This window comes from Labrus mixtus, chromosome 1, assembly GCF_963584025.1.
Source record: "Labrus mixtus chromosome 1, fLabMix1.1, whole genome shotgun sequence".
NCBI classification, from domain to species: Eukaryota; Metazoa; Chordata; class Actinopteri; order Labriformes; family Labridae; genus Labrus; species Labrus mixtus.
The window spans coordinates 22,853,625-22,875,527 of NC_083612.1; the positions used below are offsets into that span (position 1 = coordinate 22,853,625).

At 40.2% G+C, this 21,903-nt stretch overlaps 2 protein-coding genes across 4 annotated transcripts in view; both read left to right on the top strand.

The window, feature by feature from the left end:
• Nucleotides 1–950: 950 nt before the first annotated feature.
• On the top strand, nt 951–15,549 carry LOC132980044 (stereocilin). Its single transcript, XM_061045932.1, has 28 exons — nt 951–2,055; nt 2,435–2,459; nt 2,547–3,096; nt 3,501–4,385; nt 4,478–4,540; nt 4,624–4,749; nt 4,918–5,084; nt 5,172–5,358; nt 6,238–6,353; nt 6,632–6,764; nt 6,857–7,039; nt 7,319–7,357; nt 7,440–7,616; nt 7,962–8,111; nt 9,014–9,072; nt 9,253–9,376; nt 9,526–9,608; nt 9,705–9,840; nt 10,293–10,483; nt 11,612–11,702; nt 11,804–11,975; nt 12,137–12,306; nt 12,557–12,712; nt 12,824–12,966; nt 13,301–13,449; nt 13,684–13,781; nt 14,987–15,134; nt 15,334–15,549. Exons 1-28 carry the CDS (start codon nt 1,068–1,070, stop codon nt 15,420–15,422), a joined length of 5,598 nt encoding a protein of 1,865 aa, XP_060901915.1. The 5' UTR covers nt 951–1,067; the 3' UTR covers nt 15,423–15,549.
• Nucleotides 15,550–16,727: 1,178 nt separating this feature from the next.
• Nucleotides 16,728–21,903, top strand: part of furina (furin (paired basic amino acid cleaving enzyme) a) — a 76,821-nt gene continuing 71,645 nt past the window's right edge. Inside the window, exon 1 of one of the 3 annotated variants that reach the window (XM_061045595.1) lies at nt 16,728–16,910. The gene's annotated coding sequence lies outside the window, so the exon portion shown is untranslated. Of the gene's footprint in view, nt 16,911–17,156; nt 17,437–19,797; nt 19,913–21,903 lie in introns of those variants that run through there. The other 2 variants (XM_061045605.1, XM_061045615.1) reach the window with 2 other exon arrangements.

Here is a 21,903-nt window from a genome sequence, read left to right on the forward strand (position 1 = left end):
AATATGAAGCCAAGCACCAACCCTAAAGCCCAGAGACAAAAAGTGCCCCAAACAGCCAAAAGCTTAATAGGCGAGAGAGAGGGAGGACACAGGTGGGAGGGGTGCAGCAGGAGAGAGTGAATGTAGAGAAAGTCTGAGTGATGGTGAAACAGAGAGTGGGGCACAGTAAGAGGACAGCTCGGAGCATGTTTACACTGCTGAAAGCTTGAAAGGATACTAAAAGAAATGAATGGATTCTAACTGTTGGTGAGTTTGGAATTTTCTGTCTTAAATTGTAATTATTTTGAGGGACCACTGATGATAAAAATGCACATATAAATTTGAAACAGGAACAGATGTATACTTTATTTTTGACAAACTCTAAGAAGTATATATTAAGAATAATATATTTAAATACTTAACCTGAAATCCAAGGTTTGTCTTTGGTCATTCTTTGTGCATCTCATATTGACCTTCCATCAATTGTTTCTAGTCGTAAAAGGGTTTGTAAATTAAGTAAATTACTGCGTCTTGTTTAAGTAACCATTCAGTGAAAGTGGTAAGCTGATGTGGTAGCCGGTCATTAAGCTTTAATATGTCCTCTCTGCCGAGATACTTTACTCCTTGAGTCCATCTCATTGCTGAAAATGAAAAAAGTAGCATCTGTTTCATTCGACAAAAAAACACTCCTGAAGAGAAAGATGTGCTCTCTCTATATCACTGTGCATCATAGCATGAGATGAAGATGGCAGAGAAATGGCCAGAGATGGCTACACTAAGAATCACAAGCATCATAGTTTGCGCAGTTTTACTTGGACAAGGATCGTCTGAAAAGACAGGTGAGTGCAACACCAAAGCAAAATGCTAATTGGAGTTTTTCTGTATTTATTTCTACCTGGGTTTGTTAAGTCATGCTAGATTAATCTATTTCTAATGGGACTTTTTCAGGAGGTGGTAAAGAGGAGCAGAGAGATGCCATTCTGAAGGAGATTATTTCAAAATGGAGCACAGGAGGTGGTTGGAGTCCTCAGAAAACTCCCCCAGAAACAAATAAGGACCAGTTTGTGCAGCCTTGGGTGAGAAATATCATGGGGAGCCTAAAAACACTATTTCCCAGCAAGAAGCTGCCCTCGTTAAACAAGCCAATAGACAGGCACCGTCTCTCTGGCTTCCTCTATAATATCTCCCTGTACCTCCAAGAGATGGGTGCTGAGCTGGAGGAGGCGCCTGCAGATACAGATGAGGAGCAGCTGTGGGAGAAGGTGCTGCATTTCTTTCTTCAGTCTGAAGGGAGCGCTGCAATGAACCAGTGGAACGGCCGGGTGCCACCCCGGCCAAGTGTTAGAGTTCAGGACTGGTTTTTATCTCTGCGAGGCAGCCCTCACTGGGACTGGCTGCTGGGGCTGCTGCAGAGTCTAATCACTCTCTCAGAGCGTCAGCCCTACAGGCCCCTCTTGACTTACTTATCTCAGAACTGGAGGACAGTGAGTGCTGTGTTGGAAGCTGCTCTTCAGGCTCTGGTCAGCGGGACCTATGGCCAGGCCAGCGCTGGCCTGCAGGGCTTCATCTGTGCTCTAAAAGGCCGCAGTGACTGTGCCTTCAGTGTGAGCTGGCTTCAGCAGCTGCTGCATTTTCTAGAGACACGCAACTGGAAGCCTGTGGTCAGTTTACACCCAGCAGGAGAAAATGCTGAACACAGTAAGAGCTCCAGCACATTTGGACGATTTAAACCCTTCAGCCTGCCTCCTGAAGTCCTGAGGAAAGATGCTTTTTTTGGAAATGCATCTTTTGAAGACAACATGGCCACAGAGGATGATCCAGACTCTGTGCAAAGTTTTCTGCTGCAAGCGTTATCACGTTCAGGTGGAGGAGAACGAGGGAGGCAATTGGCACAGAAAAATCTAGCTCTTGTGCAGAGTTTGGATGGGCTGAGGAGGGGCGTCCTGCACAGGGTGGGGAGTTCTGTTTACGGTAACCTAAGGAGAAAAGTTTCCCAAGCTACCATGGCGCTGCTTGATGATGTCAGCAGCCTGGTGGACGTGCCACAGTCCAACGCTCAGGGTCAGTGCTCAGTTGGTGAGTAAGTGGAGCAGGATTTGGATTATGGATTGATTATACAATATTTACACAATACACTTAGAAAGTAACACACTTTCTCTAAGCCTCAGTTTGGCCCTGGTTTCACCTGAAAGTAACAAGAGAGACAGTGACAGTGATTGACACTGCTTTACAATCTCTTATAATCACCCTGGCTGGTGAAAGCATCTGCTGTTACCTCGGCTAATCCCTATTTCCCTTCAATGATGTCAGTAACATTATAACCTGGGCATTGTTAGTCGAGCTGAACCATTACATCAGGCATAGTTGTGCACTGCAGAAGCTTCCATTGGCTTTTTCCGCAATCATTCACTTTGATTTGTTGTTAATGTTTGCTTTTTATTTGTCTTTTTAAAAGGTGACCTGAGGCAACTGATCTTATGGTAAGATATTTTATCCAGCCAACATCATTTAAAGATTTTGTTGTATAGATTCTCATTGCATTTGTTGTTCTTTTTCTGCAAACAAAGGGGAATAAGACACAATGTGACATGGAACACTGAGGCTTTGGATGTTGGGTCCCAGGGTCTCCCAAGCTCTCTCCCATTCCTATCCTGCCCCTCCACTGAAGCAGATGAACCAGGATCAGGACAAAACAAAGCACACTCGCCTACAAAAACAGCCCCTTCTTCCAGAAAAATCTCCCGAGAAAAACGCCTTCATGAACAAGAAAATCGGAGAACAAGAGAGAGCATCAGTCTACACAAAGAAATCGAGTACGCCACCTCTATTGAAATCCTGGAGGCAGCTTGTAATGAATCCATCCCAGGCTTGACTGGAGTGTCCAACTTCACTGTGTTCCTCTACTGTAAACTGTTTGAAGGGGAGAACGGCTCAGTCAGTTCTGCAGTAGCTCAGATGGGGCTGGACTTGCATGCCACATGCTCTGATGCAGCTTGGTACCTGTCGGCTGCTGAGGAGGACTTTCTTTGGGTTCATGTCTGCAGTGAGTTTTTCTCCCAGGAATTCAACAACACGGTGTGTGCCAACTCGTCTTTTTGGCTGCAGAGAGCCCATCAGGTAATCCAACATTAAACCGATTTGATACCATAATCTATGAGCCCCAAAAAGTCAACTGGTTTTCGATAAATTGTCATGACGATAACAAACAACAGAAGTCTGGTGCTAGAAGTCAAGTAATAGTCTAACAGAGCAAAGTGTTAGTTAAGAGTGTTTTCCTACCAAAATTGTTTCTAAATTCTTTAAACACGCTAGTGTTGGAGTGGTTCATGGTGAATCTAATACTCAAGTGACTGGTTTGGAATTGAGAAATAAAATAAGGGTTTCGGATTATCACTTATCTCTGACCAGGCGTCTGAGAATAATATTTGCTATTCTAATGACATTTTTCATTGTTTTATTTTTTTACTTACACAAGTCCTTCTGCCTCTTTTTTTAAATTTGTCTAACTTTAATATCTGCAGGCTGCACTGACAAAGGACTACTATTTTTTCAACCAAACAAGCATAGACGATTTGTGTGTGCAGCTGTCAGGAGAGGCCACAGGAGGCCCAGCACTTGATGAAAACTGTGTGGCTCAGTTGGGCAGCAGGATGCTTACTGCGCAGGCTTTCAGACACTGCTTCCTGCCCAACAACTCTGTCTTGATCTCAGCTCTGTGCGGGAGACGGTCCCAATCACAGCATGCCTTATCAGAGGGCAGCTGGGCAGCAGCATACTGCTCCAAAATACCCAATTTCCCCATTGTTGACACTGTTGAGGTTGATTGTCAGTACAATGAATGGGATCTGCATCATTTCACAAACTCTACCCTTCTGCAGCTCTGTGGACACACACACGAGTGGAGAGAGTACATTTGTCTAAACATCACGCTCTTTGATAAGCTGTTAAGATCAATGCCTCAGCTTGCTGATCTCTGTGCTGAGCTGCATGCAGAACTGGAGGAAAGGAAGTGCTTTCTGCAGAGGTTTTTTGACATGCTCCCAGCGCGGTATGAGTTTGACACGTCTCAGCTGTGTGTGGACCCGACACCAATGCTGGTCGATGTTCTGCACAAGCTGAGTGTGTGTGAGGTCCAGGGAGGGGAGCGCGAAGGGTTCTTGTTGGCCCTGGGATATGTGTTCCGAGTCCTGGACTTCATGGTGGGCCTCTCTTCGGGACTGGACGAGGGTGAACGAGAGGCAAGACAAGGTTTGGGTCAGGCCATCCTCCTCTCCAGTCTCCTTGACAACACATCCTGGGCGGCGCTGCAGCCAGAGGCATCCATGAGCATCCTACACACTGTTGGAGGGTTCCTCCGCAGAGAGCAGAACAGCACTCTAAAAGAGGACCTGCTGAGCTGCTTTAGTGTAAGATAGCCTTCTGACACACACATGCACACATGCACACACACACGAACTGAATTGAAGAGTGAATTACTTTTCTTCTTTTGTTTCATCAGCCCGTCTTGTGGGACCTCATACAGAGGGACGAAAACTCATCTGCTCTCAGGGTTCTGCTGCAGGTATTGGCCTGCGCAGCTACAACAATAACAACTGGGCTTTCATACTGAACTTTGTATTAAGGTGAACCTCTTTATCTCACCAGGAATACCTCCAGATGCCAAGACACAGCATTCGCACCCTTGTGATGTCAGCTGAAAAAGATGCTGTCAAGAGATTTATCTCCCATATGCATCAAAGTTGGGATCAGTTACAAGTTGAAACCGACCAGGTTTGTTTTTAGAGACGTTTATTATCAAGCTTGCTCTTAAATGATATATAGTTCTTGTAACTCTCATCTGGTGTATCTATTTTGCTTAAATGAATGGCGCGGTATGCATAGTTAAAGAGGGTCAAATTGAATGCACCTCAGTTTCTATTTCTTTGTTGTCTCTGTCAGGCCTCTCAAAAAGAGCTGCAGGCCATGGAAACAATGACTGCTGCTTTCATTCAGAAGTTCCCACGAGTGACCCCGGAGCTGTTTGTGGACCTGTCTCAGTTCATTCCCTTCATGTCTGTGTCTGACATAATGAGCTTCCCAGCCTCCCTGATAGTCAATGACACTGTGTGAGTAACAGACCGAGGGGATACTTGTATTTAGATTGATATATATCCGAAAGTACTGACGCTAACAGCCCATTTGTTTCTCTTTAGGCTGACAGCCATTCGTGACCACAGCTCGGGGATGAAGTCCCTGCAGAAAAAGGCCTTTGTAAAAAGACTCCTTCAGTCCAGCGTGGTGGGGGATGTCCCTACATGGCCACCATACTTCCTCACTTCCATCCTCCCACTTCTCCCTTACCTTCCAGTCAGTCATTTTCAGCAACTGACTTCACAACAGGTTAGAGACTTTCAAAGTCTTCAAACTTCTCTAGCATCTCTAATTTAGATATTTGTTATCTCAAACAGGGCCAAATGGTTGGTATAGTTTTCTTTTTACATACAGAATGTACAATAGACATGTTCATGGGAATACTTAGAGTGGAGAACCGGACCATAAAATGGTTTTATGAGTTTAGAGAAATATGTAAATCGTTTGACCTTGGTCTCCAGATCTTTTTTCAGTTAAACCCTGAGAGGGAAAGTGCTCTTCACCACTATCTACTTGCCAACCATCACATTAAATCAGTGCTTTAATTTTCAATCTGAGAACCAATTGGCTATTATCTGATGATAATATAGCCTCTTGGAGTATGGGGACAATTCTGGGGCTTCTTGTGGTGGTTAGCGATGAAGGACTTCCGGTCAAGACTTCCTTTCCTGTGTGGGTCATTGTTTAAAGTTTGACCTGAAACTTGAGAAGTGATAATGCAATTAGAGCTGAGACACAACGTATCAGAACAGTGTGTAATTCTGGCCTCTGTATATATCTGTTTATTTCTGTGTATTTCTGTGTATTTCTGTATATTCCTTCATATTTTGTGATGTACATATATTTTCAGTTTATATAATAAATGTATAATATATATATATTGCTAATGTTATTTTTATTGCAGCAAACTCCGGCATTATTTTTCATATTTAATATTTACCCTTTTTAACGAGGCAATCCTGCAAAAGATTTTTTACATGTTTGTACCGACATTCAGGCTGACAACAAACGTCTTAAATCTTGAAATGCTTGTGTCATTTGCCCAACTATTCTTTATTTTTTATAGGATAGAGCTAATGTAATGTGTGTAAAGTTGTCAACTTTTTTTTCTTCTTTTTTGTCCTTTAGCTCACTCCTCTACTAGAGTTACTTGGCAACAGCAGTCTGGATGGTGTAAGAGGCCGTCATGTGCTCCGGACCCTTTTCAGCAGGAGGAAGAATCTGACCAGTGATTATATACTGAGGTGACCTCCAATGCTAAATGATTATAAATGAGTTTGAGTTCTGCTCTCTGCACTATTGATTTGATATGGCCTTTATGCTATAAGCAAACAAATACTATAACGTTTATCCATCTGACTTGACAAAGGTGTTGTATCAGTTGATATAAACCTTTAGAGTCCCTAAATACTTTACATCCAAGATATTGCTGATTGGCATAAATGTCAGCGAACCAACAGAGACAAGAATGTCCCCAAAATTCCTATAAAAAAGAAAGGTGACAGGCGTAGTCTTTTTGCAGATTAGGAGTCCTTGTCTGTTACTTGGATCCAGAGGTCCTGGGTTTATTTCTTCAAGACTCCTCTGTGTCCTCGGCTCTCTGGCAGCAGCTGGCTCAGTGCATGTCCAAGGGGTTCGTCAGTCCCAGCGGCAGGGTGAGAAGCACAAATCCTACAGAAAACCTTCATTCCCACTAACATTTTTATTTCAATCTGACCCACTCTGTTTATCTGTGCTTCACGGTCAGCTGTCCTCGTGGTTGATACAAGCCGTTCAGAACATTAACATCAGCAGCTCGGCTCCTGTAGAGCTGTCAGCCCTCAGTGGTCTGTTACCTCAGTTAGGGGGTTCCCCCCTGCTTTCAATCCCCTCACAACAACTCCTGGAAATCCTCTCACAACCAGGGCTACACAGATTCTCCCCAGCACAGGTGAGAAGAGAATTTGTTCCATATCTTGGGCTAGTGTAACAAAGTGTAGTTGTAAATACATAAAAAGTTGCTTCAATAAATCACCTGTCTTTTCTCTAATATGATGGAAGTACAATGCATCAACCCTCTTTACATGAAATAAAAGCTAGTCTTTACTTTACTTTTCTAAAGGAAGACAAGGAAAAACATTATTTCAATATGTGACCTGTGACCCCCAAATGAAATACAACACTTGTGGGTTTTTTTTGTGTGAAAAACCCGTTCTAATTCTTCCTCCAGGCTTTTCAAATATTATCCAAGATTACAAAGGACATCCCTGTAAGTAGACATTTTTTAATTGAATTTGTTGGAATTCTGCCCACTGCACTTTCATCGCTGTGTTTCTCTCTCTCCCTGCCAGCTTACCATGGAGAGACTGTGCAGGCTGAAGCCCTTACTCTGTGGTCTCTCCCCTGCTGTGCTCGGAGACCTCCAGTGGAATGAGATCAGTGAAACTGCCTACTGCCAGTGTTTGAAATCGCTGCTAACTGAGCTTAAGCCTGGCCAAAGAGCCATGCTATACAATGCCATGCAGGAGGTGACAATGCTATCAGCTGCCCTCAGTTCTAATTGCATTACTTCTCTTTTCATTATACTTCAATTTGCTGTGACTTACCTAGATGCCATTTGTCAAATATACTTACTATGGAGGGGGATAGACTTTTTGATTATTCAACCTCACCATAATTTCTATTCTCAAAGATTTTTAAGAAATCTTAAGACTAACTTATTATATTAGAAACAAAAAACGTTGGCAAGGGAAACACAAATCTAATCTTGCACTTATGTTTCCAGAACATAGTCATTTGATGCACATCTAAAAAGCATCTAAAGGCTTCCAGGTTTAAACGTATGTTGTTGTTTTTGTGTTTTGTGACAACAGGCTCTACAGAGAGACTTGCAGAACGTCACTCAGCAGGTAAACTGTCTGTCACCATTTGTCCCCCTGAGGAAGCTAAGAGAAACCGTAAATGGAGAAACTATCCTGAGAGATATCAGCCTCTACAGTGACATACTCTGGTCACCACAACAGGTGCATATTTTACCTCAGTCTACCTTTGTGTCTGATGTTTAACATTGCATTGATATGGCAACAAAAGGTCTGCAGTTCTAGACTAGAGAAGAAAATGCTACCAGCTCAGGTCCCATTCATCTGTAAGTCATTGGACATGCTTCAGATGAGCCTTTCAGGATATTAATACTCCATACGCATCAGCCACCATCAGGCTAATTAGTTTGGATGTTGTACAATGGAGTGGAGGAGTGTAGCATAAATTAATAATGGCTACTTTTAAAGGATTTTGTCACAGCCAAGAGTGTATTTCAGCCCTTGTTCCTGGCCTAACTAGACCTTTACAAAATCAATAAAGATGACCCTTTTCAATTAGAAGCTGCACTTCTATAAAATATAGCACAGAACATTAGACCTTATATATTATATTATAGTAAACCTAGAGTTTAATCCTCTGAGATCGTGTAAGCCAAGCAATTTATGTAATTCATATCATATAAAAATCCTTTTAGAGATTGAAGTTACACTCATGCAGAATGTTGCACAGTGTGCAATGACGATAAAATGCTCCATTCTATAAGCATTAACTAACTTTTTTTGCTTTATTATGCCAAAATATGGGTCCGATTTGTGAACATGTTCATGTCAGTGAATGTTGGTGGACAACAATTAAAAAGGTACCATACCAATGTTTGTTCAGGTTTAACCTCCTACATTTTAAAGTACCTTTTGCCAGCTTTACAGGCAGCCAGCGTGAAAACCATCTTGCCAGTTTGTATGATTTGAGGTGCTAAAGTTCAGCTTAGTCTTAGTATAGAAACCACAATGTTGTTTAGATTGTTTTCAGTCTAAATGTTACACAATGTAATGTAAACCTGGGTGACAATGCTGCCACTGACACTGTTTTGTTTTTTTCGGGACAGGCTCAGCTTTTGTTCAAAAAGATTCATGAATTCAAAAACATTTCTGACAAGATGATAAGGTGAGTTGGTTTTAGTACACCAGGACATTGTCAACGAGACTTTAATCATTACAGAATAATTTCCTGAACACGCAATAAAAAATTCACACATAAAAACACAGTTCCAGAAATAGTCATTTTGAAAATCTAATACTCACAAAATTAGCCATTAACTATGTATGGCCTTTCTTTTGCATGCAGGGATCTGGGTCATATTGCCAGTGGAATGAGTTGTGACTTTTTGCGGCTTTGGAGCAATGATACAGATTACACAGAGCTGCTCCAGTTTGTTACTGAGCTGCCTGGATCTATGAGACCTGCCCTGGTGAGAAACAAATAACATAGCAGCCCTCAAACCCTACATCACAGTAACTGATATGCAGCAGTGTAGCATTTGTTTGCTGCGTGTCTTAAACAAATGAAAAAGACTGTTGAATTCTAACTAGTTCAGATTTGTTTTGGCTGTGTAACCAGCGGAAATGTATCGTAAATGAACTGAGGAAACATCCTGGACTCGACCTCGGCGCTCCGAGCTCTGGATTCGCTGCAACATTACCGTGAAGTATCTCCTTATTTAAAAATATATTCTGCTCTTTACCTTCTTATTTCATAGTTTATTGAAGGATTTACACCCCTGCTCTGTTCTTTTTCAGAGTGACAATGATAGAGACAATATCTAATGTCTCCTTCAGAGCCATCCTCAACCACATTCAGGCAAACTTTGAAGATTTCCTCATACTGCCACATTACAAGCAGATGAACTTAGCAGAGAAAGCTGTCTCTGAACTGGTATAACCCCGACATGAACTATACTAACAATGAATAAAATGCATATCTGATTTCATGTGCAGGATTTGACACACTGCTGTGTGTTTGAGGTAGGAAAGTGTGTCCTAAAACAGAAATCCCAAATTAACCTCTGGGTAATAAACCGGCACAAAGAGCTTTAAGAGCACTCTGGAGCCAACTTAGAGATGCTATTCTGGTGAGAACAAATCTGGGTTTGCGTCAGTGAGTGAGGGTGAGTCATGTGTTTGATTTGTATTAGCAATTTAACAGGACAGAAGGGACGAACTTCTTTGGTTCTCAAGCAAGCAGACACGAGAGGCAACTGATGGAAAATTCAGGACATAACCTTCCTCATCCTCTCAACAGCTTTTTTTAAAAGTGAAGTCATAACAGCGTGAAATCCTTATAAACCAGGGTCACTGACTGTATGTGGTGTGCTGGGCTCTTCTTAGGCTGCAGAGGAGATTGATGGCACCATGCTGGACGTCTTAGGGCCTTTGCTGCCTTTCTTGGACCGAGACAGTTTGGCTCTGGTGGACCGAGGAGCTCTGTCTCTGCGGCTCGAGGAGATGAGAGGGTTCTGTCTTCCTAAAGAGGCCCTGAGAGACATTAGTTCCCTGTTCACACAGAAAGACCTGCTTGGGTAAATAAACATATCTGTTGTGGATAACATGACATAAGCTGGCTATGACACTCAGGGAAGTAATATGTTGAGCATTAATTACAGTTAATGGTAATGTATTGACTACACTCTTTTAATCAAAATATAAACAACATTTAGAGAGGCATTTTAAAGCAATCTATAATAAAAAATACAATGCTTTATTATTATAAAGAATACATTAGAAAAATAATAAACTGATAAACAACTTTATATTACTTTAAAAGACTTGACAGTTGATTGAGTATATAATCGGTAAGGGTGAGTGGACCTGCGGGAAAGGGGCCGAGGATCGAAATCGAACCCGTGCTTCCCGCTTCAAGGACTGTAGACTCTGTACATGGGACACGCGACCTATCTGCTTGACCAACCGGCGCCAGAGCATGCTAACAGTTGCTAATGAACTAAGCACAGAGCACAGCTGAGACTGAATTGTCATAATTTCTGTGTTTCTAACCTAAATGTATAGATTTCTGTTTTGATCTAATCACTGAATGTTATTGTATTCGGCTGTGGTTCAGTGGTAGAGTTGGTCGTCTCTCAACCGGAATGTCTGGGGTTCGATCATCAGCTCCTGGAATCACATGAGGAAGTGTCCTTGGGCAATACAATGAACCCACAAGCTGCTCGGGCTGCTGCGTCAGCGGTGTGGACTATGCATGAACGGCATTAGTTAAAACTAATGGATATTTTACTGGATAGCCTCTGCCATCAGTGTGTGGATGTGCTGTGAACGGGTGAACGTGGCCTGCAGTGTAAAAGGCGCTTTGAGTAGTCAAAGGACTAGAAAAGGGCTATTCAAGCTCAAGTCCTTTTACCACTTAATGGTAAAGTTACCAAAGTTATTCAGTAGCTGACATCTTATATGAGTAGAGGTAACAGTTTTTCAGCCTTAAGGCTATATTGCATGCTTAGACATTTATACACAAGAGAACATAGAGTTTAATGCTCTATGCGTTTGAATTCATATACAGAATAACAATTTCTAAAATAAAAGTGAAAATGCAGAGTCTTTATTTTATAAAAAAGCCTGATAGGTAATTGTGTGTTTGAAAGGTGCGGCTTTTATGAAACAGCAGTATTGGTAAGATATTTGTATTTGTCTGATAGGGAGCCATCTAAATGGCAGGTGGGGGATGTTGAACTTTTGGGCAGGCTGGTGTTTTCTCTTTCAACAAAGCAGATTAACTCCATCCCTCTGGTAAGCTTCAACAAGTGTCAACCTTTTCAAATAATTTAACATCATTGCATTATCACTGGTTTTCTTCAATATGAATATATCATATTGTTTCTCCTGCACAGACGGTGTTAAATAAAAACACAGTGGAGCAGGTTCTGGTGGGTCAAAGCCACTGGGAGGACAGCATGGTCGGAGAAGTCTGTGTTACTCAGTGTATGGATAAGCATCGTCACAGAAGACAGACTCAGAGTCTCATCCGAGGGATTGTCAAAGCACAGAGCAGGAGAGCCAAAGGTTTAGTACTGTTCTTAAACTGTGACCAAGACATTCTATCTTAACATACCTGTGACTGTTAGTGCACCACGCCACGTGTGACCTACACAGTAGATGTGTGTCAGTAGAAATTGTTTATTTGTGCACGGTTTTTTGGAGTTCACTGGCTTTTCTTTAAGCAGTGCCAGTTCCAAGCTGTGCAGACATCAGGGGGACGTTTCCTTCGGCATGGACGTCCGCTCAGCTCAGCAGCATGTCACAGGAGGATCTTAAAGAGTGTGTGGAAATCTTTGCTCGAGACGCTTTGTTGAGCTCTGAGCAGCGACGTGCATTGTGGATGAAACTCAGACAGGTTGGTAAATATGTCTGTTAGATTCATTTAAAAGTAAAGGCTCAGATATAGAACTCTTTGTTTTTTGGGTTTTTTTTTTTTACAAACAATCTGTTAATCAATTTATTATTTTAAAATTTCATTTTGTTTAAGATCTCCTGTTTTCTAAAGCTGTAAAATGTAAAGTTGAAGATGGAAAATAGTTTTAAGGATAGCTATATTTTCTGTTACCTGTGATTGAAACACATCCTTGGTTCTTCGTTCCATCCAGTTCTTCAGTCCAGTAAGGGAGCTGAGAGCGGATCAGGTGCTTGCTCTGGGCACAGTGGTGACTGAGCTGGGAGAAAGAGAGCTGCAAGACACAAATCTCACTGATCCTGGTGTGTTGGCACATCTAGGAACGATGACAGACTGGAGCCCTAAAAAGGTAAACTTTTGACTGTTTTGTTCAGATTTAAAAAGAATATCATATTAATACTTGTTAATGTTAAACACATGTTAATTAGTGTTGGTTGTGTGTTTCTATTTGTTTGGTAAGATAAGAGCAGTGATTTTAGGTGTGATGCGAAAACGCAAACTGAAAGTCGAACAGTTTACAGCTGTTGATCTGGCAACATTTGGCCATCTGATCTGCGGTCTGTATCCCTCAGAGATCAAAAAAGTGAGCGCCTACAGCCTCAGGTCAGTCAAATACCTAGTACCCACACACACACACACACACACACACAACCTACCTGACAGAATGCTGACGCTAAGCAATTAGCAACTGATCCAATTCTATCATCAATAGCACCAAAGAAAAGATAAACATTGATAGAGATGCACTTATAACTTCTTATACTGCTTATTTATATACAAGCTAGTATGTACATTTGGACGTAATTGCATGCTCAGCTTTCTAACAGATGTTAGCTGACAGGAGAATGGCACATCTCTTAACTCCACAAACCACATGAAATCATTTTGCATACCCTCAGAGGAGGAAAAGTCCTGAATGTTTTTCCTCAAACTGCAGTATGGCGGTCCTGTTCCTGCGGGAGATGTCCCTGCCCTGCACAGAACAGCAGATGGAGGTGTTGACAAGCCGTTTGTCCAGACCTGAGGCCTTTGGTCCAGTCAGTGCTTGGGGACCAGAAGTTTTCACTGAAATTGGGACACTGGCAGGTGCAGCAGAACATATTGTCTCTGGGGTATACATTTTCTAATAAACTTTTTCCCTAATTGTTTTTGCACAAAGGGAAGAGGCAATGACAGCTTTTGGATGGATAGTTTACAATTACACATTATATTATATAAAACAATACAACCCCGGGGATGTGGAAGTTTAGGAAAACTTTTCCTGTGATGTGATTTGAGAAACATTCATTATCTGACTGCGGTGTTTATGTCTCTGTCCAGTGGGCCTGGAAGACATGGTGCTGTCAGCTCTGGTACAAGAACAAGTGGAAGGAATAACCCCTAAAGCTATTGCTCTGATGTCTAAGAAAAAAATGGCAGTGAGTTTCACCCAAGATTTCAACTTAATTTATTCAGGGTAAACTACAGAGGGAAGTTTTGCTGCAGTGAAGATGCACAAAATTCCTAATATGGCAGCAAAGCAAAAATGGATGAATTTGAGGTGGATGATATTCACCTTCTAGGATATATAGTGTCACACAATAAAAATGAATCAATAGGCCTTTATAAATAATGACATAGTGACATGTCTGTTTAAGATAATTAAGGTTAGAATTCTGTTGAAATGTTTCAGTTTCAGTGTCCATGTTTTGTACATGCAGGCTCACTATCACAAAGTCATGACTTAGAAGGAAACTTGAATTAAACAGAGCCATCTGTATTAGTATTAGCAACTCTTGTGCTTTTCATACTATGACAAGTCAAAATGTTTGCAATGAAAAAAGGAATTAAGTATTAGGAGTACTTCAGTATGAGAAAGATATTTATGTTTCTCTTACTTAAGCTACTCTTTAAAATACATGAAACAAAATAATCTAGAGAAACAGAATATGAAGGCAGGACATAATGTTTGGAGGATTTCAACTTTCATGTTGGGAAATGGATGTTGACAGCTGGCCTGCTAATGAGTCTTAACTCTGTGCAGCTTAAAGTTGAGGATGATTAACTGGTGGATGTCATGATATATTAGTTCAAACTGGTTAGTTCAAGCTTACATTAACAGGGGAAGAAAACATGACTGACTTGATTGGGTGCAAATGATATTGAGGGTTTGATAAAATTGGCTTAAGGTGTTTAAAATTTCATCTTGGCTGCAAAAAAAAAACATCACCTACTTGGAAGACATTTCAAAAATCAAAAGCACACAGCACAGTGGCTAATGGAAAGAAAAGACAACTTACGTTATTGAAAAACAGAGATAGGGACTGGCTCAAAGAGTAATGAGCAACAGAGCAAGCAGCCTATGCTCTAAAAATAACCAGAGTAGATAAAGTAAATAGTGGACACAATAACAAACATATTGGAAGAGTGAGGAGAAGGAGCTGCAGAATTGGACATGTAAAATGTAGGATTTGATTAAAGGAAGGACATAAATGTTGAAGTGTTATTTCTTCCCAAAAACTTTTCCTTCACTGTTTAAATACTTCAAAAGGTTTGAAAATAGGGTATTATCTTTTCAAAGGTTCCTCATTTCAAAGTGTCCTGCATAATTCGCTGGTACTTGTGTTGGCTGTGTGTCTGAAAGGTTGTGTTCAGTGAACTTCAGCTGTCCTGGCTGAGCGCTGAGCAGGCCTGGGCTGTCACTGAGGAGCAGTGGGAAGAGCTGGACATCAAGCAGAGACATGCTGTCGGACTGGCCAGATACGAGGGAGATGTCCTGCTGGAACAGAGAGGTGTGTCTTTAAAAGATGAGGGTGATAAAATTTAATTTAGATGATCTTTTCACTGGGAGTCTGTCGCAGTTAATTAACTAAGGGAGTGTTTGGGAGTGCATGTATTTGTATTATGGTTACACTTATTTCCTCTGACCAATTAGATTTTATGTTGTGTTTATACCGGAATAATAAATGCTTTGTTTGTCTTCTTCTGCAGGACGAAATTCAGCTCCGGCAGAACTGAACACATACAGCTTCTCTTTACACTCACTGCCGCTGTGCCTCTTATTATGGCAGCTAATTTAAAATGTTGGAAATAATTGAATTTGCTCCTTGACGTCCTTTGGTATCAGCGCATTTGTACTTTAAATAAATATTTTGGACTGTTCAAATATCTTTCTGAGTTGGTCCTTTAATTTACATTGCTCTTGTTTTTCCCTGCAGGATGTGTTTCACTTAAATGTGAGCCCTCAGCTCATTAATATATAAAAATGTATGCAGTTACTATTCAATGTATTGTATTCATTTGATGGAAACAAAAGAAAATCATACAAAAGTTGAAAATAATTGTACCGAGGAAAAAGGGTTTTACAGGATGTGTTATTAAATACATGAAGTCAAACGCCTTGAGTTCTTCCCTTGAACAGACTCTGAATCTATAAGTAAAGTAATCTTTTTCACATATATGAAAAACTTCCACCTACAATCTCCTCCATCTGACCTCCATGAAGTTGTTATTTTCAATTCCCTTCTTTATTTGGACTAAATGTATTTATTATTTAAGCTTTAAAAACTCTACAACGAAAGTTTAAACTATAAATGAATATGATTTCTGTATTTAATGACATAAAAATTATAGTAGTAGCAAGAGGTAAAAAATTTAAACAAAATAATGACTTGCCTGATTGCCATGTTGGCTTTTTACTAAACTGGACAACAACCATATTCATCTGACAATGTGTGGAAATTAGAGTCAATGACAATAATAGTTGTGTCACTTAAGCAGGTATTATGTTGTGTTTCAAAATGTATTTTATAAATATTGTTTGCCCTTTTTAGACAAATCCAGTAGAGACTCAACAGAAAATCAGATGAAAGATATGAAAATTGGATGAGAGATACAGTATGTGGCATGGACATAACAAAGGCCACTGTAAGCCACCTTGCTTTATTTTTTAAAATAAAATAAAACAAATTGGGTTAAAATTAATTAAAAGGAAATTTCTAAAACACAGAAAACCTTTATATCATATCAGGATATATATGGACAGATTGACAATTAAAATAACTTGGCAGCAGCCAAATTAATTTACACTACAAATTACTTGATAGATAAAAATACCTTAATTAAGAATACACAAAACCCCTTAGCATACTCAATAAATATGATAATACATGATTTAATAGAACAAACTATATAAATAGACAAATGTGATAATGGTAAACTGTTATCTTAGTTATAAAACCAAACATCTTGTTTGGCATCTACCTATCTCCACAGCCTTTTTCAACATGTGGGTGCAGTACAGCCTGTGGCCAGATGGTGGCGGTGTAGCAGCGCGGCCGGCCGCTGGTAGATGTTGCTCTAACGTCCCCACTCTGTCCACGTCCGTGACGTATTTCCTGGGGCTTGTACGGACCACTCAGCGGTACACCAGAGGGGTATCATGACTATTTATAACCAGCAATTCTCAAAAATCAAATTTTCAGTCGCTACACCGTACAGTCGTCGGTTTTAACGCCGCGGTGAGAGACAACAACAAGCCGGGTCGAGCAGGATGTAAGCGGAAGCTGGTAAGTTGAGCCGATTGTAAGTTTCCCGTCTGCTCTAGCTCGTATTTTTACTTCTTTGGGTTGCGTGGTCGGCGAGTTTGCCTTGTTTTTGGCTTCCGACACAGGACAGGATAGGACGGCGTGTTGTCTTATTTTGAGCCCGGTTGCCGTGAGTTTGTTTGTGTAACGTTTTGAAGGGGGCTCTCGTTTCTCTCACACACCGATGTGACGTCGACTGCGCCGCGTCCGGTTTCTATGGTTGTTCCTGGGAAAATTATGTAGTGGTTCGTGATCCAAGCTGCTCAGTAGGAGTAAGTAGTAAAAAAAAAAAAAAAAATGTGTGCAAGTGGCGGTCGGAAATGCTTGTCAGGGGTGGATGAGAGGAAAGAAAAAAGGGGGAGGCACCTGTGAGACGAGGCAGGTCGGTCAGCCTACCACGGTATCAAGTTTACGTTAATCACGGCAAGGTACACTTTCAGACATATTTGTGAAGCGGAGGAGTTCTCATCAGATCAGATCCAAATAATGACTACGTGTTGTTGTCAAGGTGAGTCAAACCGACCGCAAACCCATACTCCGATCAGCTGATGTGTTTAAACCTCTTAACTTCAGCTCAGAAACATGAAAGAGTTGCTGCAGGCCCGAGAGAGAGAGAAGTTTTCTTGGTTCGTGATCTGTTACGTTACTTTAGTTAATCTCTGGGTCTTTCTACAGCCCAGCACGAATAGCTGTTTAAATACCAACTCTGAGAAAAGCTGTGATTTAAATTTGCATGTTCTGCTGGGCAACTGGACGTAGATTCCTGAAGGACTGAACTTTGACATCAGATGTTGTCAGATCTACAACAGACAGCTCATGTTGGGCTCGTTTGTGAAGAAAGACTCTTGCACAGTTTTCATCTAGCGAAATGCTGTCCTAGGATGTGACGAACTTTCTTATGGAAAGCTTAATTTTGTGAATGTGATCTAGGCTTTTGACGTTTTGTGTCAAAATAGAAAAATAAGCTGTCTCAGTTGTGGGGGAAATGTGACGTTTGTGCGTCCAGTACACTGTGATTTGACTTCTAGGTTGGAGTAATATTGAGCTGCTAATGATTCTGGATAAGTAAAATGTTGTGGAGCCTTACTGTAACTGTATGTACTGCAGATTAGCAACACAACCCAAATACACACAGATCTATGCATGTCTCTGTTTCAGTAAAACTGAACACATTAAGGGTAAAGTCTAGGACAAGACACATTAATGCTGACACTGTTTCCAAAAGTGTGAGGAAGTAGATAGAAGACAATGCTCAGAAAAGGAAATGTACTAGGAAAACAAAAGGACAGAGACGTTTTGTTATATTTTGCAAGCAACTGATTGAGCTCAAAGTCAACACATAAAACCTCCAAAGGCTTTTACAGTAAACATTCCCATTAAAATGCTTATTTGCACAGATGACGGACGCTATAATTTGTTAAACAGCAGTTGTATCTAAACCCTTTAAACCCTGCTGTGATCATATGTTTGGTCATGGTTACATAATCTAAAAAGTAGTTAAATAAATAATTTAATGTTAAAAACAACAAAAGTGAAAGCCTACACTTTACTGCTCAGTGCTTATGATAAAAAAAAAGTATTCATTCAAATGGACAAAAGAGTGGGGGAAAAGGTGTGGGTTGAAAAGATTGTTTTTCTCACAATCATGTTTAAAGGCTTTAACGCTCACAATCTTCCTCAGATTGATAAAGTTCCTACTCTTAAAAGGGGAACATTCCAATATTTATGTCCATGTTTGATTCCCGTCACTTTTAGCAAATATGGACTTTCATCAGAGGTCCCAAAGCTCAAATTGTGCAACAGTTATATTTTCAATAACAACACGTGGAATGAAATGAAAAAAGAAGACAATATCAAGGTTCTTTTGTAGAAAAGTTAAAGGAGCAACATGTAAGATATCTATACTGAATTAAATCATAAACTGACCATATTATATCATCAGACATTAAGGAAACATGCTATTTTGAAATACTGGCTTCTCTGACAACAGTCTGTATGTCTTCTCCTTTTAAGTTTAGATTCTCGTCCAAAATGGTTTGTATTTGTTTTGACCAGAGAAGGTAGGCAGTTTAAAGACGCCCCCACACAACTATTTTGGGCGCCCCTCCGTTTGCCAGATTTGAGACCGGTTATCACGTCGAAACTGCAGAACAAATCTAAAACACTACCTGCAGAGCTGCATATTGTTGTAGTAATGATGTGGATCTTAGGCTATTGGCTCCTTGATTTGTTTAACTCAGCTTTATGATACAAATGATAGAAAGCAGGGTTCAGTGTTTCAGAGAGGATATGCTGTGGTACATATTAATATTATTCTGGATGGTTGCTATGATTCAAATAGTAGTTTGCTACCTATAACAGTTGGTTGCACGTTTTGTGAGGGTGAAGTTGTTGGTGTAGGGATAAAATCAGTTATTGTCCAAGTAACAGCAAACAAATGAATATTTGTTAATGTGTGATATGATTTGACTTAACTCTTCCATGTTGTTCCTTGTCACCATTTGAGAACTGTCATTATGCAAGATATGTTAAGTGTTGGAGTTGTTTTTACTAATCTCTTATAGACTGATGAGGTGTGAACTGTTTCCTTTTTTGAATTGTTTTGATGATTTTGGTAATGAGGCTAGTATTATCCTTTGTGTTTAATGATACTTGGCTAATTATAATTAGGTATAGTTTTTTTCTATTACAACCTCTCTTATCACGGTCGGACATATGGTACCATTAACTGTGCTACCACTAAAGACCACTCACAGCGCTACACTCAGCTTCCCCTTTGTCTCCTAGAACAGTAATGTCGTTGGGTAGCTATAATCCCATGGTGTGTGGTTTTCACACTGACGTGAAAGAAACTGAGTGGTTGAGCACCCAGATGAGGTCACAGGCGCCTGTACTTAAAGTCATTGTGAGTCGTGCAATCAAACAGAGGTTTGGAAACAGTCATTCTATTTACTTGGTGCATCAAGGACAGAGGACAAAGTTGAGTAAGTTGTGCTGCCAGATGTATCTCCTGCTTATCTATCCTTCCTGTAAACGTATTTCTATTTTAGTATTGAAATCATTTAGCGTCTGATAATTATGTTACAATTGCTGGATTAAATAATATCCCTTTTTAAATAGTTTATCATCCAGATGGGATGGAACTTTTTGTCTTCAATGTCATTTGGAACAGACACTTAAAAAAAAAAAGATATAATGGTGGCTGTGGATCATTTGTTACTAAAACGAGGCTGATTCCAATGTGTCTGTAAAATAGGTCAAGTGATGAGGAAATGATTAAAATAGAGGCTATGGGTGTCACTTTATGGTGTCATGTTGGAAGCCTGTTCTAATTTCTAATTTCATAGACACTAATTGCACCCGGTTCCTCCTGCTCTACCAAACATTGTACTTGTTAAATATATAGTTGTCTATGTTTTGAAGTCACCTGTTGTACTGGTACATATTCATGTGATGAGTACTTACTGTGGTAATGTCTAGCGTGGATTGTCAAACCCACATACATCTAGTCTGACCTGTATGCTTGTTGTTTTCTATTAATACCTGTGGCTTCTCAAAAGGTCCATCTTAGTGGAACATGTAATGTAAGTGTAATGAAACAAGTAATATCATACTAATTAGATGAGATGTAGGAAGTTGGACTTTTTTTTTTATGTGTCAAGTGTCTGGTCGACTACTGAAATAAGTTGAGTGACAGTATACAGCGTTGGAATTGTGGGAAAATGTAGCACAATGTGCAAATATCCCACAATTCTGTGGTTCTTATAAAATGCCTGTAAAATCACCAACAACATGTTGACGACTCTCACACTTGTAGTATTTTGGGTGATGGATTTAATGCCCCGGAAAACATCGTTCCAGAGAGGTTGCTGTTCTTTCAGTCACTCACAATAAGTTGTTGCCAACTTTGTCATTGGTATAATTTTTTGAAGTTAAAATTGGCAACAAAAGTACAAACAATGTAATAAGCATGTACTTTGTATGATGGCAATGTTTTTTGTGTTATCTAAATGTAAGAATTCAAATATCTGTTTAGGTCATTGTTAAAGTGGTAATGTTACTGTGACAGTGACTGTAGTATAATGTCCATGTACAGGTTCAGAATATAGCGACAACTCAAAGTATGATGTAGTCCAGTACGTCACCATCACTAACTGTGAGCACTTCAACAAACAGACAATGGATTTAAACGTCTCTACAAAAATACTGAACATAATGAACTTTGTAAAAGTACATCTCAAGGCAGGGCTGTTGTCTTGAAATGCATCAAATGGTACATTTCTGCTCTTAACAGTGGCCACAGTATGTATTGAATCTGTTAGACAGGGGAAAGAAAACTGATGTTGTTGATGGTGTTGAAATGCTGAAAGCCTGCATGAATCAACATCGTCCGTCAAAGGTTGGTAAGCAATGGAAAGACGCCAGCTGGCAGCAAGCTACAAATTATCTGCACCTAGTCTTGCCAGAAATCAGTGTAACCATTACCCAAAATCTCTGAAATTAAAAGACTTGCAGTCGCTGTAGGCAGCTGTTTATGTGGCAACTGATGCTTAGGGAATTGCTTTAATATCTAAATATCTTACTGAAAACAACACACTTTACTGAATAATTAATTAAATGTATAACATATTTTAAATTACTTTTAGAAATAAGTAGTTTTCATCTTCTTATCAGCTTCCTTATTCAAAGCACTACATCGGCATTCAATTGGGTAATTGGAGTACGTTTTCATGTAAAATAACTTTGTGATGGAATAGTGCTCAGTGTTGTAATTGTAGGGTGAGTTATATTTGTGTATGTTGTTCATTGGCTGGCTGATACAGGAAATTCTGGCTGATAATTGAAGGCTGTTACACTTGCTAAGGATGAACAGAACTTGTCCCACAGTCAGTAATATAGCTATATTTAAGATTTAAGATGGTCTCAATGGACTAATGGTGCAACTGACCTTAGTGACTCTAAACATTAGCCTAAT

Coding starts and splice junctions, on each gene's coding strand:
- LOC132980044 (XM_061045932.1), top strand. CDS start 1,068: ATGGGGAGCCTAAAAACACTATTTCCCAGCAAGAAGCTGCCCTCGTTA. Junction 9,377..9,525: donor GATCTATGAGACCTGCCCTG/GTGAGAAACAAA, acceptor CTGTGTAACCAG/CGGAAATGTATCGTAAATGA. Junction 12,307..12,556: donor TGTGGATGAAACTCAGACAG/GTTGGTAAATAT, acceptor CGTTCCATCCAG/TTCTTCAGTCCAGTAAGGGA.